The sequence below is a fragment of the Daucus carota genome, chromosome 3 (assembly GCF_001625215.2).
Source record: "Daucus carota subsp. sativus chromosome 3, DH1 v3.0, whole genome shotgun sequence".
Taxonomy (NCBI): domain Eukaryota; kingdom Viridiplantae; phylum Streptophyta; class Magnoliopsida; order Apiales; family Apiaceae; genus Daucus; species Daucus carota.
In genome coordinates this window covers 16,394,102-16,420,889 of record NC_030383.2, presented here as the reverse complement: position 1 = coordinate 16,420,889, position 26,788 = coordinate 16,394,102, and the positions used below count along the sequence as shown (strand labels likewise).

Sequence of the window (26,788 nt, the reverse complement as noted above, 5' to 3'; positions counted from 1 at the left end):
GCATTAAAATCATGCTGATCGATGAAAAAAATGTATAGAAATTAGTGGGATGGAGTGTGTGTATAAAAATGCAGAGAAGAAACTATGTATGGCTCTCACTTGCAAACGGCATCTTCGATTTTCGTATAGTCGTTAAGGGTGCATGGTGAAAACTTTAAAAATCAATTCCTCTTAATCAATTCTGTAGATCTAACCATGAGATCAGAATTGCATAAATTTTAAACAATCTCGTACTCGCAGATAATTCTCGAACTGCAAATTATTTTCAACATAAATATGATTTAATTAAAAGGACACAAAACTAATATTTGCCAAGGGATTGATGTACGATCCCCCTGGTTATTTTATGAGGAATTGATAGTTTGCACCCCATAAGTTCAAGCGCTTTTTGATTTGATTCGAAACAAAATTTTTTGTCAATACACACCCTAATATTTAAAAAGCGCTTCAATATGCACCCTTTTGACCATTTTCCGTCAAGTTGACTGTTAAAATTAATGGCTGCAGGGGTAAAATAATATATATATATATATATATATATATATATATATATATATATATATATATAAACAATTACTCAAAATTTTCATTTGAAAAAAATTTATCTAACAAGAATCAAAAACTAAAAACTAAAAAAGTTGCACAATAACATGAAATTTTTTTGTGAGAAGAAAATGATTTGCACAGCAATTATTGAAAGATTTAATAATTATTTTTGTTTTTTGTCTAATTATTTTTGCCTGAGAGTAAGAAGGTTTTTTTACAACATATAGCTTTATTTGTTTAATTAAATTTCAATATTTTTCATAAATTGAAGAAAGCATACACATCTAAGTAGAGGAGATCAAATAGTCTAATTTCTAAATGATATACAACAAATTCCCATATACCAATAATCTAAGGATCCAAATATCAATATATAAATATTCAAGAGTAATATTCATCAAACATAAAAAGAAAACTATGTATTAAAAAGATTTGAAATACATATTTCATTTGGGACATTTATTTGATCATTTTATTTAGAAAAAATACAATTACAATGTTCTTATTCCTTAATATAAAAAATAAGAATAAACTTAAAATATGTCCTTTTATGTATATTTTATATACATTTTGCATACAGCAATTATGATTACAAAACCTGTTAACAAACACTCACTCCTTCATTTTTCTAGAGTACTAGCCGTTTTTCCCCAGTACCTCAATGTTTTCTGAAGAAACCCCAAACTCCAACATCTCAATCAAACAAGAATCAGATGAGCGACCAAACTCACCAAACACACCACAAAAACCTGTAATTGCACAATTACAGGCCACAGGAAAGCAGAAAATTAAGAATGAAACTAGCTGGACTAACAGCTCTAGAAGTTATGTGTGCGATGAAGGGAAATCAATCAATGGATGCATCCATACATGTGATAATTACCAACAGATGAAGGACTGTGCTGTGGCCCATGAGCAGATTGTCGGTGTTCCAGCTGGTGACAAGGTATGAAAGTTCTTGTTTATCTCCTTTTACTTATATAGTGATGGTGGCCGACCGTAAAAAAGACAAGGCAATTGAAATGTGATAAACTTTTAAATTTTCCCAATTCTACAGTATTATTGAATACAATTATAAAATCATTGCATGGAAACTGCTGATTAATTTGGAAGATGCTCTTCAGTATAGATTTTTTAAAAGAAAAGGTACTTGGGTCCATTAATCGAGTTAACCCTAACTTTGATAGATGCAGATAATTGATCTTGCCATTTAAGAAATTGAAACCCTGGCTTTATTTGTTGTTTGCGGCGATTAATCTTATCAAAAAGGGATATTTATCCTAAGTATATATCATCAAGCACATCACTTTGTTTATTTTTGTTTTGCTTCTCGATCTGATTTTTTTCCTGGGGTTTACCATTAAATTATTTATTGTGTTTTTGATATAATTAAGTTGCTGGGTTTTTGTGTTTGCTTTATATATCAAGTAACTTAAGGATCCAAAAGTTTGCTGCTGCATTATTAATTGAGTAACTCAAAGTTAGAAATAGTTTTACTTGATGATTTACTTTTCCAGATTGTCTAGGTTGACCAAATCAATGTTATTGCCTTTGAAGAATGAAATTAAATGTTGTATAGATCATTTTATGTAACTTTATATACATTTTGCATATAGTAATAACTATTATAATAAAACCTGTTGACAAACACTGATCACTTCTTCGTTTTTCCAGAGTACTAGCAGTCTTTTCCCCCACAGTACCTCAATGCTTTCGGCAGAAACCCCAAACTCCAACATCTCAATGAAACAAGAACCATATGAGCAACCAAACTCACCAAACACACAACAAAAAACTGTAATTTCACAATTACTCACCACAGGAAAACAGAAAATTAAGAATGAAACTAGCTGCACTAACAGCTCTCAAAGTTATGTGTGCGATAAAGGGAAATCAATTAAAGGATATATCCATACATGTGATAATTATCAACAGATGAAGGACTGTGCTCTGGCCGATGAGCTAATTGTTGGTGTCCCCGCTGGTGACCAGGTATGAAAGTTCTTTTTTATCTCATTTTACCTGTACAGTGATGGTGGCAGACCGGAAAAAGATAAAGGCAACTGGAATATGATAAACTTCTAAATTTTCCCAATTCTGCTATATTATTGAATACAAATTATAAAATCATTGCACGGAAATTGCTGATTAATTTGGAAGATGCTCGTCAATATAGATTTTTGAAAAGAAAAAGGTACTTGAGTCCATTAATCGAGTTAGCCCTAATTTTGATAAGTGCTGATAATTAATCTTGTCATTTAAGAAATTGAAACCCCTTTATCCTTAGTATATATCATCAAGCACATCACTTTTTTTATTTTTGTTTTTCTTCTGGATCTGATTTTTTTCCTGGGGTTTGCCATTAATTTATTTATTGTGTTTTTGATATAAAGCTGCTGGTTTTTGTGTTTGCTTTATCATGAGGTGGTGAACTAATTGTTTCATAAGTAACTTAAGGATCCAAAAGTTTGTTGCTGCATTATTAATGTTTATGTGTACTAAATGAATAGTAGTATCATAGGAAGGGTTCCAGCCTCCAGGTATTAGTTAATTACCACAATATAGAGTATGAAATTGATCTGTAGTAACTTTCATACATCGGTCTAATTTGCAGGCCTATCATGAAAACATCAAAACTGAGCATGAGGACTCATGTGCTGAAATACAGTGTAATGTTTGCCACAATATGTCTAATCAGACTCTTCTATTGCAATGTGATTTATGTGACTCTTCTTCACATACATACTGTGTTGGTTTGGGTGACACTGTACCTGAGGATGACTGGATTTGTCAAAACTGTACTGAGCATGCCGAGGATGAGCAGGATCTCAAAGCTGTTGGTCTAAGTGGCATTGATTCCCATTCTGGAAGTAAAAATAGATGCCATCAAAATGTTTCATCAACTGAAGCCAATTTATCTATTCATGATATTGTCAGAGAATCAGGTCCTTATAATGTTGAGAGATCCTTACCAAATCAAAGTCGTTCGCCACTAACTAATGCTGGTGATGATAGAACGGTCCTCATCAGTTGTCGGAATAGGGATAGTCGAACACGTGCATTGCGTGAAAATTGGGATAAAATCAGACAGGGATCCTTGAGCTTTTCTTCATTTCCCATTATTAAACCAGGTGAATTATCATGTGGTACTTCATCTGCAACGAAATCGTCCACCTCCGACATCATACCTGATCAAGCCACACAAGATATTAAAAAGGCATGGAAGATGATGAAAGCTGCGAAGTCTGTTGAAAAGAAGAAGTATACCAACACCATTCCTTGTCCCTCTAATGGTTCAAAGCATCCATTGACTAATACTGAAACTCCAAAACATTTTCCTAGTGTGAGGTCAATGCTTCCCTCAACACGTCACAGCGGAGATAAGGATAAAGATTGTAAGAATCTTAAGAGGCCTTTTCAGGGTTGTGCTACTGAAAAATGTCATGATAAGCCCCAGTTCCCAAAGTTTCAGAAAGAGAACCCTAGCAGTTTTCGGAATTTTGAGCACCATCCAACTACTTATTCTGCAGAATCTTCAAACTTCTCAACAAAAACCGGCCAATTTTCAGTCCATGCAAGAATTGATGACGAAAGTAGTGTGAATTTACAAACAAATCGTTCACTTGGGTCATTGGCAAATGCAAATAAAATTCACAGTTCTTCTGATTGCAGTGTTAGCCTCCGGTCTGTTGCCAAACCACTGGCTGCAGCGAAACAGAATGTACATGCAACTGCACCTTTCAATGTCAATAAAGTAACAAATGTGGAAGAACATCAAGTAGATGGCCAGGCTAAAGTACTTAGTGATGCCAAGAGTGAGATCCAGACTCTGGTGAAGCTGAATTTGAAGCTTTCAAACGCACAGAAGAAACTAGGTATGGCTCTTACTTGCAAACAACATCTTTGATTTTTGTGTAGTCGTTAGATCTAACCATATGATCTTTTGTAGAATTGCATAAACTTTGAACAATCTCGTGCTCGCATATAATTCTCCAACTGCAAATTATTTTCGACATAAATATGATTTAATTAAAAAGACACACAACTAATATTTGCCAAGGGATGGATGTATGATCCCCATAGTTATTACATAAAATAAATTAGAAGTCTCTGTATTTAAATACACCACTCGGATTTCAAGCATAGCTACGGTTGGGTTATTTGTATCACATGGAATCTATTAGTTGAGGAATATTTTTACTTTCTACTTGTATACTAATATTACTCCGGCTCCATGTCCCTAGATTAAATTTTTTAAATCTATGATTTATTGGAGTGCAAATTTACCTTGGAGTTGTTAGTCATCCATAATATCAATTTAATCTTTAACATTTATATTAAAGATCATTTTAAATTTTCAGCTACCAATGAGTTTAAAGAAGTTGCCAGACATGCTACGTACTCCATCTTGGCGGCATGTGGTATAGGTATCCCAAAGCCTTGGGTCCGTCCTTTTTCAAATCCACATTGTAGTCATGCTGACAAAGTTGACGGAGCAAGAAGGTCCACTCTAATGCCTAGTTCTTGCCGGGAATGCTTTATGGCTTTCGTGAAGGATGTTGTCGATACCGTTTTGCTTGAAAAAACAAGCTAACATTTCAATGATCATTTTCTGGAGTGTTCCGCAATCTGTGACAACTACAAAAATACTCATTAGTTGGCATTTGGTTTGTATGTCATTTCAAAATTAAGCTACTTGATCTATAAATTTGTAATGTCTGGATATTAAGATAAGTGCACTTCTTTTAAAAAAAGAAGTTTAATGTTAGAAACACTGCGAGTGTTTGCGAAACACATTTAGTGTCTTTCCTCACATTATTTTGTGATTAGTATTATCTCAAGATTTCTTATTAAATTTGCTATTGTGTTAAAAACATAACCAGACAATAAACTTAGTGATGGTTTGAACACCTAAAAGATGTTTAAGGAAGCATGTTAAATGCAGAAGAAACATCAATTTAAAAATTTTCTTGAAATAACTTACAACTAGTAACCTTTCGAATTCCTAAAGAGGTGGTAGGGCTCAATGCACCGATTTCAACTCCCTCACTCCCATACGTGGGATATTTTTCGAAGGGGAACGCGGCACTGGCCCTTAATCCTCTTGTAAATTTTAATTCTCCAACACTCAAACTGGGCTATTTACGACGGAAATTACGCATAATATGTGTCATAAGTTCCTAATTTACGACGGACAATATCCGTCGTTTTTACTCAAGTAGTAAGTTCGAAAAGCCATCACAATTTTCCACGAGCGTCGTAAGTTTTATCTAGTGTCGCAAGTATTAACCGGTATCGTAAGTTAACCTGGTGGGGCCCACAATTCTAGCATATTCATAGTTAAACTTACTACGGAATGTCCGTCGTAAGTTGGCCATTTTACGACGGGAATTCCCGTCGTATATTAATTGTGGATCCACATGTTCATATTTTCGGTTCATTCTTGCGACGGAATGTTCATAGTTATAACTTGTTTTTAAAATGTTTTCTTTATGAATAAAAAGTTTATATTTAAAATTTTTGAAATTAGCTATACAAGAGTATATTCGAGCATTAAAATCATGCTGATCGATGAAAAAAATGTATAGAAATTAATGGGATGGAGTGTGTGTATAAAAATGCAGAGAAGAAACTATGTATGGCTCTCACTTGCAAACGACATCTTCGATTTTCGTATAGTCGTTAAGGGTGCATGGTGAAAACTTTAAAAATCAATTCCTCTTAATCAATTCTGTAGATCTAACCATGAGATTAGAATTGCATAAATTTTGAACAATCTCGTACTCGCAGATAATTCTCGAACTGCAAATTATTTTCAACATAAATATGATTTAATTAAAAGGACACAAAACTAATATTTGCCAAGGGATTGATGTACGATCCCCCTGGTTATTTTATGAGGAATTGATACTTTGCACCCCATAAGTTCAAGCGCTTTTTGATTTGATTCGAAACAAAATTTTTTGTCAATACACACCCTAATATTTAAAAAGCGCTTCAATATGCACCCTTTTGACCATTTTCCGTCAAGTTGACTGTTAAAATTAATGGCTGCAGGGGTAAAATAATATATATATATATATATATATATATATATATATATATATATATATATATATATATATATATATATTAAAAAACAATTACTCAAAATTTTCATTTGAAAAAAATTTATCTAACAAGAATCAAAAACTAAAAACTAAAAAAGTTGCACAATAACATGAAATTTTTTTGTGAGAAGAAAATGATTTGCACAGCAATTATTGAAAGATTTAATAATTATTTTTGTTTTTTGTCCAATTATTTTTGCCTGAGAGTAAGAAGGTTTTTTTACAACATATAGCTTTATTTGTTTAATTAAATTTCAATATTTTTCATAAATTGAAGAAAGCATACACATCTAAGTAGAGGAGATCAAATAGTCTAATTTCTAAATGATATACAACAAATTCCCATATACCAATCTAAGGATCCAGATATCAATATATAAATATTCAAGAGTAATATTCATCAAACATAAAAAGAAAACTATGTATTAAAAAGATTTGAAATACATATTTCATTTGGGACATTTATTTGATCATTTTATTTAGAAAAAATACAATTACAATGTTCTTATTCCTTAATATAAAAAATAAGAATAATCTTAAAATATGTCCTTTTATGTATATTTTATATACATTTTGCATACAGCAATTATGATTACAAAACCTGTTAACAAACACTCAGTCCTTCATTTTTCTAGAGTACTAGCCGTTTTTCCCCAGTACCTCAATGTTTTCCGAAGAAACCCCAAACTCCAACATCTCAATCAAACAAGAATCAAATGAGCGACCAAACTCACCAAACACACCAGAAAAACCTGTAATTGCACAATTACAGGCCACAGGAAAGCAGAAAATTAAGAATGAAACTAGCTGGACTAACAGCTCTAGAAGTTATGTGTGCGATGAAGGGAAATCAATCAATGGATGCATCCATACATGTGATAATTACCAACAGATGAAGGACTGTGCTGTGGCCCATGAGCAGATTGTCGGTGTTCCAGCTGGTGACAAGGTATGAAAGTTCTTGTTTATCTCCTTTTACTTATATAGTGATGGTGGCCGACCGTAAAAAAGACAAGGCAACTGAAATGTGATAAACTTTTAAATTTTCCCAATTCTACAGTATTATTGAATACAATTATAAAATCATTGCATGGAAACTGCTGATTAATTTGGAAGATGCTCGTCAGTATAGATTTTTTAAAAGAAAAGGTACTTGGGTCCATTAATCGAGTTAACCCTAACTTTGATAAATGCAGATAATTGATCTTGCCATTTAAGAAATTGAAACCCTGGCTTTATTTGTTGTTTGCGGCGATTAATCTTATCAAAAAGGGATATTTATCCTAAGTATATATCATCAAGCACATCACTTTGTTTATTTTTGTTTTGCTTCTCGATCTGATTTTTTTCCTGGGGTTTACCATTAAATTATTTATTGTGTTTTTGATATAATTAAGTTGCTGGGTTTTTGTGTTTGCTTTATATATCAAGTAACTTAAGGATCCAAAAGTTTGCTGCTGCATTATTAATTGAGTAACTCAAAGTTAGAAATAGTTTTACTTGATGATTTACTTTTCCAGATTGTCTAGGTTGACCAAATCAATGTTATTGCCTTTGAAGAATGAAATTAAATGTTGTATAGATCATTTTATGTAACTTTATATACATTTTGCATATAGTAATAACTGAAATATTTTTTGAAATAAATTTTTCAACGATCCAACCGTACACATGTTGATACCCACTAATTTTAGTCATGTACAAAAATAATCTGAAAATAAAAAATTTATCTTGTATGATTTTTTAATATATATCTGTAAAAATACTAGTCCCCAAAATAGGATTTGTACCAGATTAACTGAAATATTTTTTGAAATGAATTTTTCAACGATCCAACCGTACGGATGTTAATATCCACTTATATTAGTCATGTACGAAAATAATAAAAAAATAATAAATTTATCTTGTATTACTTTTTAATATATATCTAGTAAAAAGACTAGTCCCCCAAAACAGGATTCGTACCACATTAACTGAAAATATTTTTTAAAATGATTTTTTCAACGATCCTACCGTACGGATGTTAATATCTACTTATTTTAGTCATGTACAAAAATAATCAAAAAATAATAAATTTATCTTGTATGACTTTTTAATATATATCTAGTAAAAATACTAGTCCCCCAAAACATGATTCGTACCAGATTAACTGAAAATGTTTTTTCAAATAATTTTTCAAACGATCCAACCGTACGGATGTTAATATCCACTTATTTTAGTCCTGTACAAAAATAATCAAAAAATAATAAATTTATCTTGTATGACTTTTTAATATATATATATCTAGTAAAAATACTAGTCCCCAAAACAGGATCTATATCAGATTAACTGAAAATATTTTTTCAAATGAATTTTTCAACGACCCTACCGTACGAATGTTAATATTAACTTATTTTAGTCATCTACAAAAATAATCAAAAAATAATAAATTTATCTTGTATGACTTTTTAATATATATCTAGTAAAAATACTAGTCCCCAGAATAGGAGTCGTACCAGATTAACTGGAAAAAAAATTTCAAATAATTTTTCCAACGATCCAACCGTACAGTTGTTAATATCAACTTATTTTAGTCCTGTACAAAAATAATCAAAAAATAATAAATTTATCTTGTATTACTTTTTGATATATATCTAGTAAAAATACTAGTCCCCAAAACATGATTAAATGAAATATTGTTTGAAATAAATTTTTCAACGATCCAATCATATCGATGTTAATACCCACTTATTTTAGTAATGTAAAAAAATAATCAAAAAATAATAAATTTAGAAATTTATCTTGTACGAATTTTTAATAAAATGCTAGTAAAATTACTAGTCCGTAAAATAGGACTCGTGTCGGATTCGTTGAATTATTTTGATAAAAATCCGTTGTTCGATTAATGAACCTTCTAGAATAAGGTCTAAAGACAAAAGTTATTTTATTAATGATTGCTGTGTCCTCTTTCCGAAAGTTCTAGAACAAGGCTTTTAGACAACGGTTTTCTATGAGAAAATATTGTCTGAGAAAATCTGTGACAACATTTCTTTTGACAAAAACCATTGTGTAAGCGTATCAACGTTTTTTAATCTGACGACTGATTTTAAATCTCCTTTCAATCAATGGCTCTCATTGCGCCATCTCAGCAATCCAAGTGACAATCTTATGACTAATCATATGGTGCCACCTCATCATGTGTGTCCATTGAAATTCTAAAAGAGTTATTTCAGACAACGGTTTCATCCCGTTGTGTGATATTGTATAGGACAATACATTCAAAAAACCATTGTACAAACTTTATAATTTGCACAACACAGTTTCAAAAAAGCTTGTCTAATTCATTAATTAGACAATTGTTTTGAAACAGTTGTAGTGATGTTTATTAGACAATGTTATTTTTTTAAATGAAATGTAACCGCTGTTTAAATTACACAACATTGCGTTAAAAACCATTGTCTTAACCATCTAGATTCACAACGGTTACTGGACCATTGTGTCAACAATGTCACACAACACTTTCAAAAATAAAGCTTGTCTGTCAAGTTTTGAAGATGACCACATAGACAATAGTTTGCGTAACTAATGTCTGTTCCGCTCTCAGACAACGGTATGTTAAGGAAAAATATTTCACCGTTGTATTTCGGATTGGCACAACGGAATTTTTCCAAACCGCTGTGTAATGTGTGTTGTCTGAGGCTGTTTTTCTTGTAGTGTATAGATCATTTTATGTAACTTTATATACATTTTGCATATAGTAATAACTATTATAATAAAACCTGTTGACAAACACTGATCACTTCTTCGTTTTTCCAGAGTACTAGCAGTCTTTTCCCCCACAGTACCTCAATGCTTTCGGCAGAAACCCCAAACTCCAACATCTCAATGAAACAAGAACCATATGAGCAACCAAACTCACCAAACACACAACAAAAAACTGTAATTTCACAATTACTCACCACCGGAAAATAGAAAATTAAGAATGAAACTAGCTGCACTAACAGCTCTCAAAGTTATGTGTGCGATAAAGGGAAATCAATTAAAGGATATATCCATACATGTGATAATTATCAACAGATGAAGGACTGTGCTCTGGCCGATGAGCTAATTGTTGGTGTCCCCGCTGGTGACCAGGTATGAAAGTTCTTTTTTATCTCATTTTACCTGTACAGTGATGGTGGCAGACCGGAAAGAAGATAAAGGCAACTGGAATATGATAAACTTCTAAATTTTCTCAATTCTGCTATATTATTGAATACAAATTATAAAATCATTGCACGGAAATTGCTGATTAATTTGGAAGATGCTCGTCAATATAGATTTTTGAAAAGAAAAAGGTACTTGAGTCCATTAATCGAGTTAGCCCTAATTTTGATAAGTGCTGATAATTAATCTTGTCATTTAAGAAATTGAAACCCCTTTATCCTTAGTATATATCATCAAGCACATCACTTTTTTTATTTTTGTTTTTCTTCTGGATCTGATTTTTTTCCTGGGGTTTGCCATTAATTTATTTATTGTGTTTTTGATATAAAGCTGCTGGTTTTTGTGTTTGCTTTATCATGAGGTGGTGAACTAATTTTTTCATAAGTAACTTAAGGATCCAAAAGTTTGTTGCTGCATTATTAATGTTTATGTGTACTAAATGAATAGTAGTATCATAGGAAGGGTTCCAGCCTCCAGGTATTAGTTAATTACCACAATATAGAGTATGAAATTGATCTGTAGTAACTTTCATACATCGGTCTAATTTGCAGGCCTATCATGAAAACATCAAAACTGAGCATGAGGACTCATATGCTGAAATACAGTGTAATGTTTGCCACAATATGTCTAATCAGACTCTTCTATTGCAATGTGATTTATGTGACTCTTCTTCACATACATACTGTGTTGGTTTGGGTGACACTGTACCTGAGGATGACTGGATTTGTCAAAACTGTACTGAGCATGCCGAGGATGAGCAGGATCTCAAAGCTGTTGGTCTAAGTGGCATTGATTCCCATTCTGGAAGTAAAAATAGATGCCATCAAAATGTTTCATCAACTGAAGCCAATTTATCTATTCATGATATTGTCAGAGAATCAGGTCCTTATAATGTTGAGAGATCCTTACCAAATCAAAGTCGTTCGCCACTAACTAATGCTGGTGATGATAGAACGGTCCTCATCAGTTGTCGGAATAGGGATAGTCGAACACGTGCATTGCGTGAAAATTGGGATAAAATCAGACAGGGATCCTTGAGCTTTTCTTCATCTGCAACGAAATCATCCACCTCCGACATCATACCTGATCAAGCCACACAAGATATTAAAAAAGGAAGATGATGAAAGCTGCGAAGTCTGTTGAAAAGAAGAAGTATACCAACACCATTCCTTGTCCCTCTAATGGTTCAAAGCATCCATTGACTAATACTGAAACTCCAAAACATTTTCCTAGTGTGAGGTCAATGCTTCCCTCAACACGTCACAGCGGAGATAAGGATAAAGATTGTAAGAATCTTAAGAGGCCTTTTCAGGGTTGTGCTACTGAAAAATGTCATGATAAGCCCCAGTTCCCAAAGTTTCAGAAAGAGAACCCTAGCAGTTTTCGGAATTTTGAGCACCATCCAACTACTTATTCTGCAGAATCTTCAAACTTCTCAACAAAAACCGGCCAATTTTCAGTCCATGCAAGAATTGATGACGAAAGTAGTGTGAATTTACAAACAAATCGTTCACTTGGGTCATTGGCAAATGCAAATAAAATTCACAGTTCTTCTAATTGCAGTGTTAGCCTCCGGTCTGTTGCCAAACCACTGGCTGCAGCGAAACAGAATGTACATGCAACTGCACCTTTCAATGTCAATAAAGTAACAAATGTGGAAGAACATCAAGTAGATGGCCAGGCTAAAGTACTTAGTGATGCCAAGAGTGAGATCCAGACTCTGGTGAAGCTGAATTTGAAGCTTTCAAACGCACAGAAGAAACTAGGTATGGCTCTTACTTGCAAACAACATCTTTGATTTTTGTGTAGTCGTTAGATCTAACCATATGATCTTTTGTAGAATTGCATAAACTTTGAACAATCTCGTGCTCGCATATAATTCTCCAACTGCAAATTATTTTCGACATAAATATGATTTAATTAAAAAGACACACAACTAATATTTGCCAAGGGATGGATGTATGATCCCCATAGTTATTACATAAAATAAATTAGAAGTCTCTGTATTTAAATACACCACTCGGATTTCAAGCATAGCTACGGTTGGGTTATTTGTATCACATGGAATCTATTAGTTGAGGAATATTTTTACTTTCACTACAAGGATTTTGCTATCAGACAACACCTCTTAAACAACGGTGAAAAAAAAAACCGTTGTCCGAAATTGACAGACAATGGTGGATTTCTTTGACATGAAAAACTGTTGTCTGATAGGTTCTATAACAACAGTTATAGCTATTTTTTGAAAGTGTTGTTTGCTGGATGTTCTATTACCAAGTTAGACAACCGTTTAAAAATGCACTATTGTAAAATCTCTTTAACCACAACACTTAAAACCCGTTGTTAATAAACTAAGTTTTTGTAGTATGAGACAACAGTTTTGGCCTTTATGTTGTGTAATTCAAACAAGTGTTTATTATAATAGTTGTCTGGTTATTCATCAAACAATGGTTTTTGCATACCATTGTTAAATAGTATTAAATGGAAAGCTCATATAGACAATGGTTATTAGTACTGTTCGGTAAATTTGGTTCAAACAACCAGTCTATAGAACCGTTGTCTGAACACAGTATTTAGAAGACTGTTTTACAGATTTTGAGAGTAACCGTTGTCTATTGAGTAATGGCAATAAAAAAATTTTACCTGTACATATCAATGCCCCAAAAAACCAATCCAAAACCATCCAACCATGAAATTTACAAACAATAAATCATCCGACCAATAGACTAGCAATCAAAATATACTTCCTCAAATGGACAAGTCAAATTAAATCGGACAATACAACCAAATACCATCATAAATGACAAGTTTAAAATCCACCAAAATCACATTTAACTTATATATTCATCATCATGGTTTCAACTTTTAAATTCTAAGTTTGGCGATAAGAGCATACATGTCCAGTGTTACTCTCTTTAAAATAATACAAAAGCTGCAAAATGCAATCATTATTGCAGCTGTTGCATTATTTTAAAGAGAGTAAATAATGGACATTGCATTCATCCAACAAACTAAATACTGCTGTCAAATTTACAAGTTAATCCATGAATCGAGAAATAAACAAACTAAACCTACTGCCTACACAAAACATAACATGTATGTTGGCAGAGTAGCGTATTACAGTGGAATACAAAGCACCAACTAGGAAAACAAGAATGCGATCAAACAGTGGTATGTGTCCACCCAAATTGGCTCAACTGTTAAAATTTCTTCTGCCTGCTTGATCAACATCATCTCACCTTGATCAACATCATCAGTAAACCCTGCAGGTTCCATCATCATTAAATGACCTAAATTTTCTTGCCCTTAAGTAGTTTCAAATGAGGCTAAAAAATTGGATCATTCACTGAAATAAAAATAAAAATTTAAACATTAACAAATATTAAAGGAACACGGTTCATGACACCATTAATGTATACGTAGTATAATTACTTGAAACCGATTAATACAGGGCAGAGTAATCGTAATGACACATATTAACTGAAAAATTTATAATTCAACAAATAGAATCATTTAAGAAATTAAGAAGAAATTATTGTGGATAAATAGTAATAAAAGGCAAACATGTGTACTCTTCTTCAAATTCAAAACAAATGTAATTTATTACCATCATGAAAGTTGGATCCATTCTTCTTCGTCCCTCATATAACTAGCTTTTTCCTCGTCATGTTCGTCATCATTCGGGAACGTTGGCACATGTAACTCATTCTCAAGTTCTATTTCTACCGATCCATCATTTTCGTCATCACAGTGGTCATAGTAGTTCTTTTCCGGTAATTTCAACACAACAAACCAATTTTTTTCAAGAGGATCCTCAATGTAACATACTTGCTTAACATGTTTACCTAGAACAAAAGGATCATTTATAAAGCCTAATTTATTTAAATTCACTAGTGTAAATCCCATGTTATCTACCTTAACCCCTTTGTTCATATCTACCCAATTACAAAGAAATACAGGAACTCGAAAGTTGTTATAGTCTAACTCCCAGATACCTGTTATAACTCCAAAGTAGGTGTACGAAGTATGTTCAATATTCTTATCCTTACCCTGCACAAGCATTGTATCTGCAACCACACAAACACCACTGCACTGAACTTGCCGTTTATCATCACGCTCCTTCGTGCTATAAGTAACACCATTGATTTTATATCCGCTAAATGTAGGCACAATCTTGTTCGGGCCTTCTGCCATCCACCTTATCTCGTCAGTTATAGTATTGTGTTCGTCCAACAATTCTGATTCAATCTGTCCAAAAAAAAATTGTTTAAAACTAATTATTTCATATTACTAGGGAGTGAAATACTATGGTTTCAATTTTATATGGTGTTTCAAAATGTAATTATATAAATTCTTTTGATAAAGTACAAATTTAACTTTAAAGAGATTAATGCAATATAAGCTTATACCATACTACTTGTCAGTGAAACTTTTATTCATAGCTTCAAATGCATATTATGCCACTGCTGCTTTTCATGTTTTGACTAAACTATAGGACTGTTGTATTACTCTATTGAATTAAGCATCAATTTGTGTGTGGACTTTTAAAATAATCCTACTATACTCTATTTAATTGGCCTTGCCCCTGATATAGCCACAACAGGCTTGCTGATATAGCCTTAGCTTTCACAGTTTACATTGTAAATGTTTTTGAATTAAATTTGTTTACCACATAGGAAACAGAAATGTAAAAATAACACACAGGTATAAAGGAAAGTTTGAAAAATGTAAAAATAACACACAGGTATAAGGGAAAGTTTGAAAAATGTAAAAATAACACACAGGAAACAAAAATGAAAGTACAGAGACAAAATGTAAAATAACAAGTCTTTTATTAGGGTAAAACTAGAAAATAAAGATTGAGAGAGGTATTTTTCTGCATTCTTCTCTTGTGTGATAATCATTCTCTTTTTAATGTATCAAAAATGTAATCTGCATCCAAGGAAAATTACTAATTACTAATTTGAAATATGTAGAAACTGATAGAGTTCTAGATTTGTTAAATTAGCATCTTTGAGTATGACTAATTATTGTGAGCATATTAATTAGGCCTACATATAATGTTAAAACAAAATAGAAATCATACCTTTTTCCTGAACCATGTGGGGAATGTATCATTTTGCTTATTTTTTAACCAGACTTCATCATTTTCATGGTGTTTGAATCTCGTCATCAAAGATGCCATATGCTCCCTGCCAGTAAAATCCACGAATATTATATATTAATCAAAATGCACAAAATAAGGAAATAGCACACACATATTTCAATAACTGCTTACTCAAAATATGGCCTTATGTCATTACTGTTTTGCAAAAAACACAAGTGTGCTAGGTGCAAGTCGTGATTGATTGGCTTTATCATAGTTGCACCAGATAAGGGCCTGCCATCATTCTGCTCTTGCCTAGGATTTCGCGGCAATCCAATGGTAGCTTCTTCAAAATTTACCAAACACTCGACGGCCTCTTCGGCAACATATGCCTCGGCAATACATCCTTCAGGATGAGCTGGATTCCGTACATATCCCTTAAACATCTTCATGTATCTTTCGAAAGGATACATCCAACGTAGGAATATTGGCCCGCAAAGCTTAACCTCTCTCACGAGATGAATTGAGAGATGGATCATCACATCAAAGAAGGAGGGAGGGAAGTGTTTTTCAAGCTGGCATAATGTTTCCACCAACTGAGATTGGATTTTTTCCAATTTATCTATATCGATGACTTTACTACAAATTGCCTTGAAGAAGAGACAAAACTTAATAATTGTGCACCTGACTTCTTTTTGCAGTACTGATCGAATGGAAATTGGAAGCAAATGATGCAATATCGTGTGACAATCATGTGATTTCATTCCAACAAGTCGTAATTTTTCCATATTTACCAGATTCTTGATATTTGAACAAAATCCATCCGGTAACTTCATTTTAAGAAAGGATGAGCAAACAGTTTTTTTTTCAGCATGTGATAAGTTCCATGACGCCAACGGCACCTTCTCTTTCTTTCCGGGAGTTTTTGGCCTCAACTCTGTTCTTATTCCCATTTCAGCCATGTCAAGACGGACAGACTCCCGATCTTTTGTCTTTCCCGGAATATTTAGCAAAGTTCCAATCAAAGCTTCACATATATTTTTCTCGATGTGCATCACATATATTTAGCAAAGTTCCAATCAAAGCATATTCTTATCAGACATACATGCAGTCTGCTCTGGAGGTGAAATGGCAGGGTCTGTAATCTGCCTTTACATTCAGTAAGTTTCCTTGTAAACAATTTTTTTTTTAATTTTTCGTGGATTGTCCTACAATTAAAATGTGAATCTTTACTCACTATTGCTTAATAATGTATGTAGCTTTTTAAATGACTACGTGAAAAAGAATAAGATGTCGAGCATGATAAGCTTCGTTGATCTGTGTACGATTGGTGCCACTGGATGCGGTACTGCAACGCAGAGGTCGCATGCACTAGCTGCACGTTTTAAGGGTGCGAGAAAAGGGGAACACTTTCTCATGCCTTACAATGATGTGTGAGTATTACACTACTGCTTTACTATTATTTTAGTATTAAAGATGATCATATGTCTTACCATTTTAAGTTAATTTTTTACGAGAATTTAAGTTAGAATTTAAATGCAAGAGTTAATTTTTGAGTTTAAACCTGATAATATTTCTTTTAAAATGTAAGTTGAATTTTTTACCATAATTTAGGTTCTAAATTTTAATAGAAGGGTGAATATGGTTTCATCACGTTTTCAGACAATTTGCTAGAATTTTTAATAATAACTGCAGGTTTCATTTTTTAAGTTGATTGGTTACGATAATTTAAGATTTAACTTAAATAAAATATTTGAATTTAAGATTCTAGCTTAATGATAACATGCCTTACTAAAGTTGAATTTTAGATATTCAACTTAATCGCACATGTAGTATATTAATTGAACATGAAAGTTTGATATACAAATTTAAAGACGAGAGAATATTTATTATATCATTTAAAAACCATTAATATCTCTTGCAATTTCTGAGTTGAATTTTTACGAAAATTTTAACTTTTATATTTTAATACAATTGTTAATTGCAAGTTGTTGCAATGAGTGTCATAATTTGTGACAATTTACTGATTTGTTGATTTTAAGAAATTTACTGCTTTGTTTTTATTTTAGTAATAATGATATGTTTTGATAGGAACCACTGGACGTTGTCTGTGGTAAATCCGGATGCAGAGATAGTCTACTACATGGACCCTCTTAAACGTCGAATTGCAAATGGTGAATGGGTTGATGTTGTCGACAAGTAAGTCCCCTTATAGTATTCAGTCTTCACTTGTAAAGCTTGTCACACCAAACTTTATCGTGTTATGTGTATTTAATGATATATATATATATATATATATATATATATATATATATTATTTTCATTACAGTGCCATTAAGTTGTACAAGGAGGATCTGAATAAGGTTGTCAAGAAGAAAATATTATGGGAGAACATGGCGGTACAGTTTCATTCTCATCATGTTTCATTTATGCCGTATATGAAATTGTAACTAAAATTTTGTTACAATTTTCAGGGAGTTCCCGTGCAGACCGGGACCAAGGATTGTGGGCTGTTTGTTATGCGATACATGAAAGAAATTGTTCATGATAAGGAGCTTGAGTTTGTTACTAAGGTGAGAACTTTAATTTCTTTGAATTTTCTGACCAAATATGTATTTACTCTTGTATCATAAATTATGTGACTTAACAAAAAAAATTCATGCTTTTTCAGTGGATGCGTCGGTCGAAGTTAGTTTATACCGCTGATGAAATCAACGAGATCCGGATTGATTTTGCAAAGTACTTTATGAAACGCCATGCCACTTAGGTTTTAGATCAGTTTCTTTGCTTTTGAACTATTCGCTTTTGAACTATTCAGGGAAGTGCAACTTTAAGTTTATGTAGTTGGTGAATTGTTATGTAAATTTGGATGTGGCTACTTGATGTTGGTTTGAATGCCTGAATATTTGGTTTGTTGAACTTGTAGTTTAAGTATGATGAATCTTGAACGCCATATAGTTTATGGTCGTTGTTTTTATTTTAGTTGGTTTGGTTGCGTAATTGATGGATAAAAAAATTGCTAATTTGTGGTTTGACTTGTTTATAGATTTGTTTTATTTCCAGTCAGGTGGATTTGTGAATGGATTGAATTTAGTTTTAGGTTTGTGCAGGTGGTATGTATGAGATATTAATTCAATTTGTAAAAAAATTACAGATTCACAGATAATGGTCTTTAAGAGAAAAAAGAGCCATTGTACCATATTCATTCAAACAACAAGTTACCTAAAATATGGCAAAAATAACCATTGCGTGATGTTATATAATCAAATGGGTACCTAATTGAAACCATTGTGTCAATAACATTTCAATAACTGATGGAACTGAAATAGTGTTGTGTGAAAACCGAAATCACAATTTGACTCCAACACACACAATTGTGTGAAGAGCTTTAAGATAACAGTGAACAAAAATTAGATATTAAAACCATTGTCTAAACAAACTAGAAAAAAGTTTTTATTTTAAAACAGTTGTTGTTAAGTTTTCAGACAATAGGTAATTACAATTACCATTGTCTGAAACAGACATACAACACAGTTTGGAAAATATTTGATACATTAACTCAACACAAATTCCCCGTTGTCTATACCTCTGGAAACGGTTGTGTAATATTTCTTTCAACAATGGTTCTCACATTGTAATGTTGTCTCTTTAACATTCTAACAAGTATTCATATCTGTTGTGTGCTAACTTATTCTAACAATGGTTAAAAAATGCGTTGTCTGATATACTATCAGACGAGTACTCGATAGTCAACGGGAAATTCTGAGGTCAGACAACGGTGAAAAACTGTTGTCTGATAGCAAAATCCTTGTAGTGTTTCTACTTGTATACTAATATTACTCTGGCTCAAATGTCCCTAGATTAAATTTTTTAAATCTATGATTTATTGGAGTGCAAATTTACGTTGGAGTTGTTAGTCATCCATAATATCAATTTAATCTTTAACATTTATATTAAAGATCATTTTAAATTTTCAGCTACCAATGAGTTTAAAGAAGTTGCCAGACATGCTACGTACTCCATCTTGGCGGCATGTGGTATAGGTATCCCAAAGCCTTGGGTCCGTCCTTTTTCAAATCCACATTGTAGTCATGCTGACAAAGTTGACGGAGCAAGAAGGTCCACTCTAATGCCTAGTTCTTGCCGGGAATGCTTTATGGCTTTCGTGAAGGATGTTGTCGATACCGTTTTGCTTGAAAAAACAAGCTAACATTTCAATGATCATTTTCTGGAGTGTTCCGCAATCTGTGACAACTACAAAAATACTCATTAGTTGGCATTTGGTTTGTATGTCATTTCAAAATTAAGCTACTTGATCTATAAATTTGTAATGTCTGGATATTAAGATAAGTGCACTTCTTTTAAAAAAAGAAGTTTAATGTTAGAAACACTGCGAGTGTTTGCGAAACACATTTAGTGTCTTTCCTCACATTATTTTGTGATTAGTATTATCTCAAGATTTCTTATTAAATTTGCTATTGTGTTAAAAACATAACCAGACAATAAACTTAGTGATGGTTTGAACACCTAAAAGATGTTTAAGGAAGCATGTTAAATGCAGAAGAAACATCAATTTAAAAATTTTCTTGAAATAACTTACAACTAGTAACCTTTCGAATTCCTAAAGAGGTGGTAGGGCTCAATGCACCGATTTCAACTCCCTCACTCCCATACGTGGGATATTTTTCGAAGGGGAACGCGGCACTGGCCCTTAATCCTCTTGTAAATTTTAATTCTCCAACACTCAAACTGGGCTATTTACGACGGAAATTACGCATAATATGTGTCATAAGTTCCTAATTTACGACGGACAATATCCGTCGTTTTTACTCAAGTAGTAAGTTCGAAAAGCCATCACAATTTTCCACGAGCGTCGTAAGTTTTATCTAGTGTCGCAAGTATTAACAGGTATCGTAAGTTAACCTGGTGGGGCCCACAATTCTAGCATATTCATAGTTAAACTTACTACGGAATGTCCGTCGTAAGTTGGCCATTTTACGACGGGAATTCCCGTCGTATATTAATTGTGGATCCACATGTTCATATTTTCGGTTCATTCTTGCGACGGAATGTTCATAGTTATAACTTGTTTTTAAAATGTTTTTTTATGAATAAAAAGTTTATATTTAAAATTTTTGAAATTAGCTATAGAAGAGTATATTCGAGCATTAAAATCATGCTGATCTAACCATGAGATTATGTATGGCTCTCACTTGCAAACGGCATCTTCGATTTTCGTATAGTCGTTAAGGGTGCATGGTGAAAACTTTAAAAATCAATTCCTCTTAATCAATTCTGTAGATCTAACCATGAGATTAGAATTGCATAAATTTTAAACAATCTCGTACTCGCAGATAATTCTCGAACTGCAAATTATTTTCAACATAAATATGATTTAATTAAAAGGACACAAAACTAATATTTGCCAAGGGATTGATGTACGATCCCCCTGGTTATTTTATGAGGAATTGATACTTTGCACCCCATAAGTTCAAGCGCTTTTTGATTTGATTCGAAACAAATTTTTTTGTCAATACACACCCTAATATTTAAAAAGCGCTTCAATATGCACCCTTTTGACCATTTTCCGTCAAGTTGACTGTTAAAATTAATGGCTGCAGGGGTAGAATAATATATATATATATATATATATATATATATATATATATATTAAAAAACAATTACTCAAAATTTTCATTTGAAAAAAATTTATCTAACAAGAATCAAAAACTAAAAACTAAAAAAGTTGCACAATAACATGAAATTTTTTTGTGAGAAGAAAATGATTTGCACAGCAATTATTGAAAGATTTAATAATTATTTTTGTTTTTTGTCCAATTATTTTTGCCTGAGAGTAAGAAGGTTTTTTTACAACATATAGCTTTATTTGTTTAATTAAATTTCAATATTTTTCATAAATTGAAGAAAGCATACACATCTAAGTAGAGGAGATCAAATAGTCTAATTTCTAAATGATATACAACAAATTCCCATATACCAATCTAAGGATCCAAATATCAATATATAAATATTCAAGAGTAATATTCATCAAACATAAAAAGAAAACTATGTATTAAAAAGATTTGAAATACATATTTCATTTGGGACATTTATTTGATCATTTTATTTAGAAAAAATACAATTACAATGTTCTTATTCCTTAATATAAAAAATAAGAATAATCTTAAAATATGTCCTTTTATGTATATTTTATATACATTTTGCATACAGCAATTATGATTACAAAACCTGTTAACAAACACTCAGTCCTTCATTTTTCTAGAGTACTAGCCGTGTTTTCCCCCAGTACCTCAATGCTTTCCGAAGAAACCCCAAACTCCAACATCTCAATCAAACAAGAATCAGATGAGCGACCAAACTCACCAAACACACCAGAAAAACCTGTAATTGCACAATTACAGGCCACAGGAAAGCAGAAAATTAAGAATGAAACTAGCTGGACTAACAGCTCTAGAAGTTATGTGTGCGATGAAGGGAAATCAATCAATGGATGCATCCATACATGTGATAATTACCAACAGATGAAGGACTGTGTTGTGGCCCATGAGCAGATTGTCGGTGTTCCAGCTGGTGACAAGGTATGAAAATTCTTGTTTATCTCCTTTTACTTATATAGTGATGGTGGCCGACCGTAAAAAAGACAAGGCAACTGAAATGTGATAAACTTTTAAATTTTCCCAATTCTACAGTATTATTGAATACAATTATAAAATCATTGCATGGAAACTGCCGATTAATTTGGAAGATGCTGGTCAGTATAGATTTATTAAAAGAAAAGGTACTTGGGTCCATTAATCGAGTTAACCCTAACTTTGATAAATGCAGATAATTGATCTTGCCATTTAAGAAATTGAAACCCTGGCTTTATTTGTTGTTTGCGGCGATTAATCTTATCAAAAAGGGATATTTATCCTAAGTATATATCATCAAGCACATCACATTGTTTATTTTTGTTTTGCTTCTCGATCTGATTTTTTTCCTGGGGTTTACCATTAAATTATTTATTGTGTTTTTGATATAATTAAGTTGCTGGGTTTTTGTGTTTGCTTTATATATCAAGTAACTTAAGGATCCAAAAGTTTGCTGCTGCATTATTAATTGAGTAACTCAAAGTTAGAAATAGTTTTACTTGATGATTTACTTTTCCAGATTGTCTAGGTTGACCAAATTAATGTTATTGCCTTTGAAGAATGAAATTAAATGTTGTATAGATCATTTTATGTAACTTTATATACATTTTGCATATAGTAATAACTATTATAATAAAACCTGTTGACAAACACTGATCACTTCTTCGTTTTTCCGGAGTACTAGCCGTCTTTTCCCCCACAGTACCTCAATGCTTTCGGCAGAAACCCCAAACTCCAACATCTCAATGAAACAAGAACCATATGAGCAACCAAACTCACCAAACACACAACAAAAAACTATAATTTCACAATTACTCACCACAGGAAAACAGAAAATTAAGAATGAAACTAGCTGCACTAACAGCTCTCAAAGTTATGTGTGCGATAAAGGGAAATCAATTAAAGGATATATCCATACATGTGATACTTATCAACAGATGAAGGACTGTGCTCTGGCCGATGAGCTAATTGTTGGTGTCCCCGCTGGTGACCAGGTATGAAAGTTCTTTTTTATCTCATTTTACCCGTACAGTGATGGTGGCAGACCGGAAAAAAGATAAAGGCAACTGGAATATGATAAACTTCTAAATTTTCTCAATTCTGCTATATTATTGAATACAAATTATAAAATCATTGCACGGAAATTGCTGATTAATTTGGAAGATGCTCGTCAATATAGATTTTTGAAAAGAAAAAGGTACTTGAGTCCATTAATCGAGTTAGCCCTAATTTTGATAAGTGCTGATAATTAATCTTGTCATTTAAGAAATTGAAACCCCTTTATCCTTAGTATATATCATCAAGCACATCACTTTTTTTATTTTTGTTTTTCTTCTGGATCTGATTTTTTTCCTGGGGTTTGCCATTAATTTATTTATTGTGTTTTTGATATAAAGCTGCTGGTTTTTGTGTTTGCTTTATCATGAGGTGGTGAACTAATTGTTTCATAAGTAACTTAAGGATCCAAAAGTTTGTTGCTGCATTATTAATGTTTATGTGTACTAAATGAATAGTAGTATCATAGGAAGGGTTCCAGCCTCCAGGTATTAGTTAATTACCACAATATAGAGTATGAAATTGATCTGTAGTAACTTTCATACATCGGTCTAATTTGCAGGCCTATCATGAAAACATCAAAACTGAGCATGAGGACTCATATGCTGAAATACAGTGTAATGTTTGCCACAATATGTCTAATCAGACTCTTCTATTGCAATGTGATTTATGTGACTCTTCTTCACATACATACTGTGTTGGTTTGGGTGACACTGTACCTGAGGATGACTGGATTTGTCAAAACTGTACTGAGCATGCCGAGGATGAGCAGGATCTCAAAGCTGTTGGTCTAAGTGGCATTGATTCCCATTCTGGAAGTAAAAATAGATGCCATCAAAATGTTTCATCAACTGAAGCCAATTTATCTATTCATGATATTGTCAGAGAATCAGGTCCTTATAATGTTGAGAGATCCTCACCAAATCAAAGTCGTTCGCCACTAACTAATGCTGGTGATGATAGAACGGTCCTCATCAGTTGTCGGAATAGGGATAGTCGAACACGTGCATTGCGTGAAAATTGGGATAAAATCAGACAGGGATCCTTGAGCTTTTCTTCATTTCCCATTATTAAACCAGGTGAATTATCATGTGGTACTTCATCTGCAACGAAATCATCCACCTCCGACATCATATCTGATCAAGCCACACAAGATATTAAAAAGGCATGGAAGATGATGAAAGCTGCGAAGTCTGTTGAAAAGAAGAAGTATACCAACACCATTCCTTGTCCCTCTAATGGTTCAAAGCATCCATTGACTAATACTGAAACTCCAAAACATTTTCCTAGTGTGAGGTCAATGCTTCCCTCATCACGTCACAGCGGAGATAAGGATAAAGATTGTAAGAATCTTAAGAGGCCTTTTCAGGGTTGTGCTACAGAAAAATGTCATGATAAGCCCCAGTTCCCAAAGTTTCAGAAAGAGAACCCTAGCAGTTTTCGGAATTTTGAGCACCATCCAACTACTTATTCTGCAGAATCTTCAAACTTCTCAACAAAAACCGGCCAATTTTCAGTCCATGCAAGAATTGATGACGAAAGTAGTGTGAATTTACAAACAAATCGTTCACTTGGGTCATTGGCAAATGCAAATAAAATTCACAGTTCTTCTCATAGTGTTAGCCTCCGGTCTGTTGCCAAACCACTGGCTGCAGCGACACAGAATGTACATGCAACTGCACCTTTCAATGTCAATAAAGTAACAAATGTGGAAGAACATCAAGTAGATGGCCAGGCTAAAGTACTTAGTGATGCCAAGAGTGAGATCCAGACCCTGGTGAAGCTGAATTTGAAGCTTTCAAACGCACAGAAGAAACTAGGTATGGCTCTTACTTGCAAACAACATCTTTGATTTTTGTGTAGTCGTTAGATCTAACCATATGATCTTTTGTAGAATTGCATAAACTTTGAACAATCTCGTGCTCGCATATAATTCTCCAACTGCAAATTATTTTCGACATAAATATGATTTAATTAAAAAGACACACAACTAATATTTGCCAAGGGATGGATGTATGATCCCCATAGTTATTACATAAAATAAATTAGAAGTCTCTGTATTTGAATACACCACTCGGATTTCAAGCATAGCTACGGTTGGGTTATTTGTATCACATGGAATCTATTAGTTGAGTAATATTTTTACTTTCTACTTGTATACTAATATTACTCCGGCTCCATGTCCCTAGATTAAAATTTTTAAATCTATGATTTATTGGAGTGCAAATTTACGTTGGAGTTGTTAGTCATCCATAATATCAATTTAATCTTTAACATTTATATTAAAGATCATTTTAAATTTTCAGCTACCAATGAGTTTAAAGAAGTTGCCAGACATGCTACGTACTCCATCTGATCAAGCCACACAAGATATTAAAAAGGCATGGAAGATGATGAAAGCTGCGAAGTCTGTTGAAAAGAAGAAGTATACCAACACACCATTCCTTGTCCCTCTAATGGTTCAAAGCATCCATTGACTAATACTGAAACTCCAAAACATTTTCCTAGTGTGAGGTCAATGCTTCCCTCAACACGTCACAGCGGAGATAAGGATAAAGATTGTAAGAATCTTAAGAGGCCTTTTCAGGGTTGTGCTACTGAAAAATGTCATGATAAGCCCCAGTTCCCAAAGTTTCAGAAAGAGAACCCTAGCAGTTTTCGGAATTTTGAGCACCATCCAACTACTTATTCTGCAGAATCTTCAAACTTCTCAACAAAAACCGGCCAATTTTCAGTCCATGCAAGAATTGATGATTAAAGTAGTGTGAATTTACAAACAAATCGTTCACTTGGGTCATTGGCAAATGCAAATAAAATTCACAGTTCTTCTAATTGCAGTGTTAGCCTCCGGTCTGTTGCCAAACCACTGGCTGCAGCGAAACAGAATGTACATGCAACTGCACCTTTCAATGTCAATAAAGTAACAAATGTGGAAGAACATCAAGTAGATGGCCAGGCTAAAGTACTTAGTGATGCCAAGAGTGAGATCCAGACTCTGGTGAAGCTGAATTTGAAGCTTTCAAACGCACAGAAGAAACTAGGTATGGCTCTTACTTGCAAACAACATCTTTGATTTTTGTGTAGTCGTTAGATCTAACCATATGATCTTTTGTAGAATTGCATAAACTTTGAACAATCTCGTGCTCGCATATAAT

The 26,788-nt window shown here is 33.0% G+C and overlaps 5 protein-coding genes across 7 annotated transcripts; 4 read left to right on the top strand and 1 right to left on the bottom strand.

The window, feature by feature from the left end:
• Positions 1–1,207: 1,207 nt before the first annotated feature.
• Positions 1,208–5,140, top strand: LOC135151396 (uncharacterized). Its single transcript, XM_064089830.1, has 4 exons — positions 1,208–1,492; positions 2,482–2,538; positions 3,161–4,421; positions 4,908–5,140. Exons 1-4 carry the CDS (start codon positions 1,208–1,210, stop codon positions 5,138–5,140), a joined length of 1,836 nt encoding a protein of 611 aa, XP_063945900.1.
• A 2,180-nt stretch (positions 5,141–7,320) lies between these two features.
• LOC135151395 (uncharacterized) lies at positions 7,321–11,962 on the top strand. Its single transcript, XM_064089829.1, has 3 exons — positions 7,321–7,605; positions 10,713–10,769; positions 11,393–11,962. The coding sequence occupies exons 1-3, from the start codon at positions 7,321–7,323 to the stop codon at positions 11,960–11,962; spliced, it is 912 nt and encodes a 303-aa protein (XP_063945899.1).
• A 1,703-nt stretch (positions 11,963–13,665) lies between these two features.
• On the bottom strand, positions 13,666–16,965 carry LOC135146808 (uncharacterized). Of its 3 annotated transcripts, none has more exons than XM_064090721.1 (5): positions 16,120–16,965; positions 15,928–16,033; positions 14,891–15,089; positions 14,449–14,686; positions 13,666–14,187 (listed from the first exon to the last, which is right to left on the bottom strand). In XM_064090721.1, the coding sequence occupies exons 1-4, from the start codon at positions 16,887–16,889 to the stop codon at positions 14,451–14,453; spliced, it is 1,311 nt and encodes a 436-aa protein (XP_063946791.1). In that variant the 5' UTR covers positions 16,890–16,965; the 3' UTR covers positions 13,666–14,187; positions 14,449–14,450. The 3 variants fall into 3 exon arrangements, with proteins under 3 accessions (XP_063946791.1, XP_063946790.1, XP_063946792.1); XM_064090720.1 differs by having other exon boundaries at positions 13,666–14,104; XM_064090722.1 differs by lacking the exon at positions 14,449–14,686 and having other exon boundaries at positions 13,666–14,104; positions 16,120–16,964.
• Positions 16,966–17,192: 227 nt separating this feature from the next.
• LOC135151086 (uncharacterized) lies at positions 17,193–18,927 on the top strand. Its single transcript, XM_064088638.1, has 5 exons — positions 17,193–17,360; positions 18,019–18,126; positions 18,257–18,326; positions 18,402–18,500; positions 18,599–18,927. The coding sequence occupies exons 1-5, from the start codon at positions 17,218–17,220 to the stop codon at positions 18,692–18,694; spliced, it is 516 nt and encodes a 171-aa protein (XP_063944708.1). The 5' UTR covers positions 17,193–17,217; the 3' UTR covers positions 18,695–18,927.
• Positions 18,928–22,163: 3,236 nt separating this feature from the next.
• On the top strand, positions 22,164–26,706 carry LOC135151394 (uncharacterized). The gene is made up of 5 exons (XM_064089828.1): positions 22,164–22,526; positions 23,516–23,572; positions 24,196–25,410; positions 25,940–26,058; positions 26,472–26,706. The coding sequence occupies exons 1-5, from the start codon at positions 22,164–22,166 to the stop codon at positions 26,704–26,706; spliced, it is 1,989 nt and encodes a 662-aa protein (XP_063945898.1).
• Positions 26,707–26,788: the final 82 nt, after the last annotated feature.

Coding starts and splice junctions, on each gene's coding strand:
- LOC135151396 (XM_064089830.1), top strand. CDS start 1,208: ATGTTTTCTGAAGAAACCCCAAACTCCAACATCTCAATCAAACAAGAA. Junction 1,493..2,481: donor GTGTTCCAGCTGGTGACAAG/GTATGAAAGTTC, acceptor AATTATCAACAG/ATGAAGGACTGTGCTCTGGC. Junction 4,422..4,907: donor AAACGCACAGAAGAAACTAG/GTATGGCTCTTA, acceptor TTAAATTTTCAG/CTACCAATGAGTTTAAAGAA.
- LOC135151395 (XM_064089829.1), top strand. CDS start 7,321: ATGTTTTCCGAAGAAACCCCAAACTCCAACATCTCAATCAAACAAGAA. Junction 7,606..10,712: donor GTGTTCCAGCTGGTGACAAG/GTATGAAAGTTC, acceptor AATTATCAACAG/ATGAAGGACTGTGCTCTGGC. Junction 10,770..11,392: donor GTGTCCCCGCTGGTGACCAG/GTATGAAAGTTC, acceptor TCTAATTTGCAG/GCCTATCATGAAAACATCAA.
- LOC135146808 (XM_064090721.1), bottom strand. CDS start 16,889: ATGGCTGAAATGGGAATAAGAACAGAGTTGAGGCCAAAAACTCCCGGA. Junction 16,034..16,119: donor GACATAAGGCCATATTTTGA/GTAAGCAGTTAT, acceptor TTTTACTGGCAG/GGAGCATATGGCATCTTTGA. Junction 14,687..14,890: donor AGATACAATGCTTGTGCAGG/GTAAGGATAAGA, acceptor CTTTTGTTCTAG/GTAAACATGTTAAGCAAGTA.
- LOC135151086 (XM_064088638.1), top strand. CDS start 17,218: ATGTCGAGCATGATAAGCTTCGTTGATCTGTGTACGATTGGTGCCACT. Junction 18,327..18,401: donor TATTATGGGAGAACATGGCG/GTACAGTTTCAT, acceptor TACAATTTTCAG/GGAGTTCCCGTGCAGACCGG. Junction 18,501..18,598: donor AGCTTGAGTTTGTTACTAAG/GTGAGAACTTTA, acceptor ATGCTTTTTCAG/TGGATGCGTCGGTCGAAGTT.
- LOC135151394 (XM_064089828.1), top strand. CDS start 22,164: ATGATTACAAAACCTGTTAACAAACACTCAGTCCTTCATTTTTCTAGA. Junction 23,573..24,195: donor GTGTCCCCGCTGGTGACCAG/GTATGAAAGTTC, acceptor TCTAATTTGCAG/GCCTATCATGAAAACATCAA. Junction 25,411..25,939: donor AGAGTGAGATCCAGACCCTG/GTGAAGCTGAAT, acceptor TTAAATTTTCAG/CTACCAATGAGTTTAAAGAA.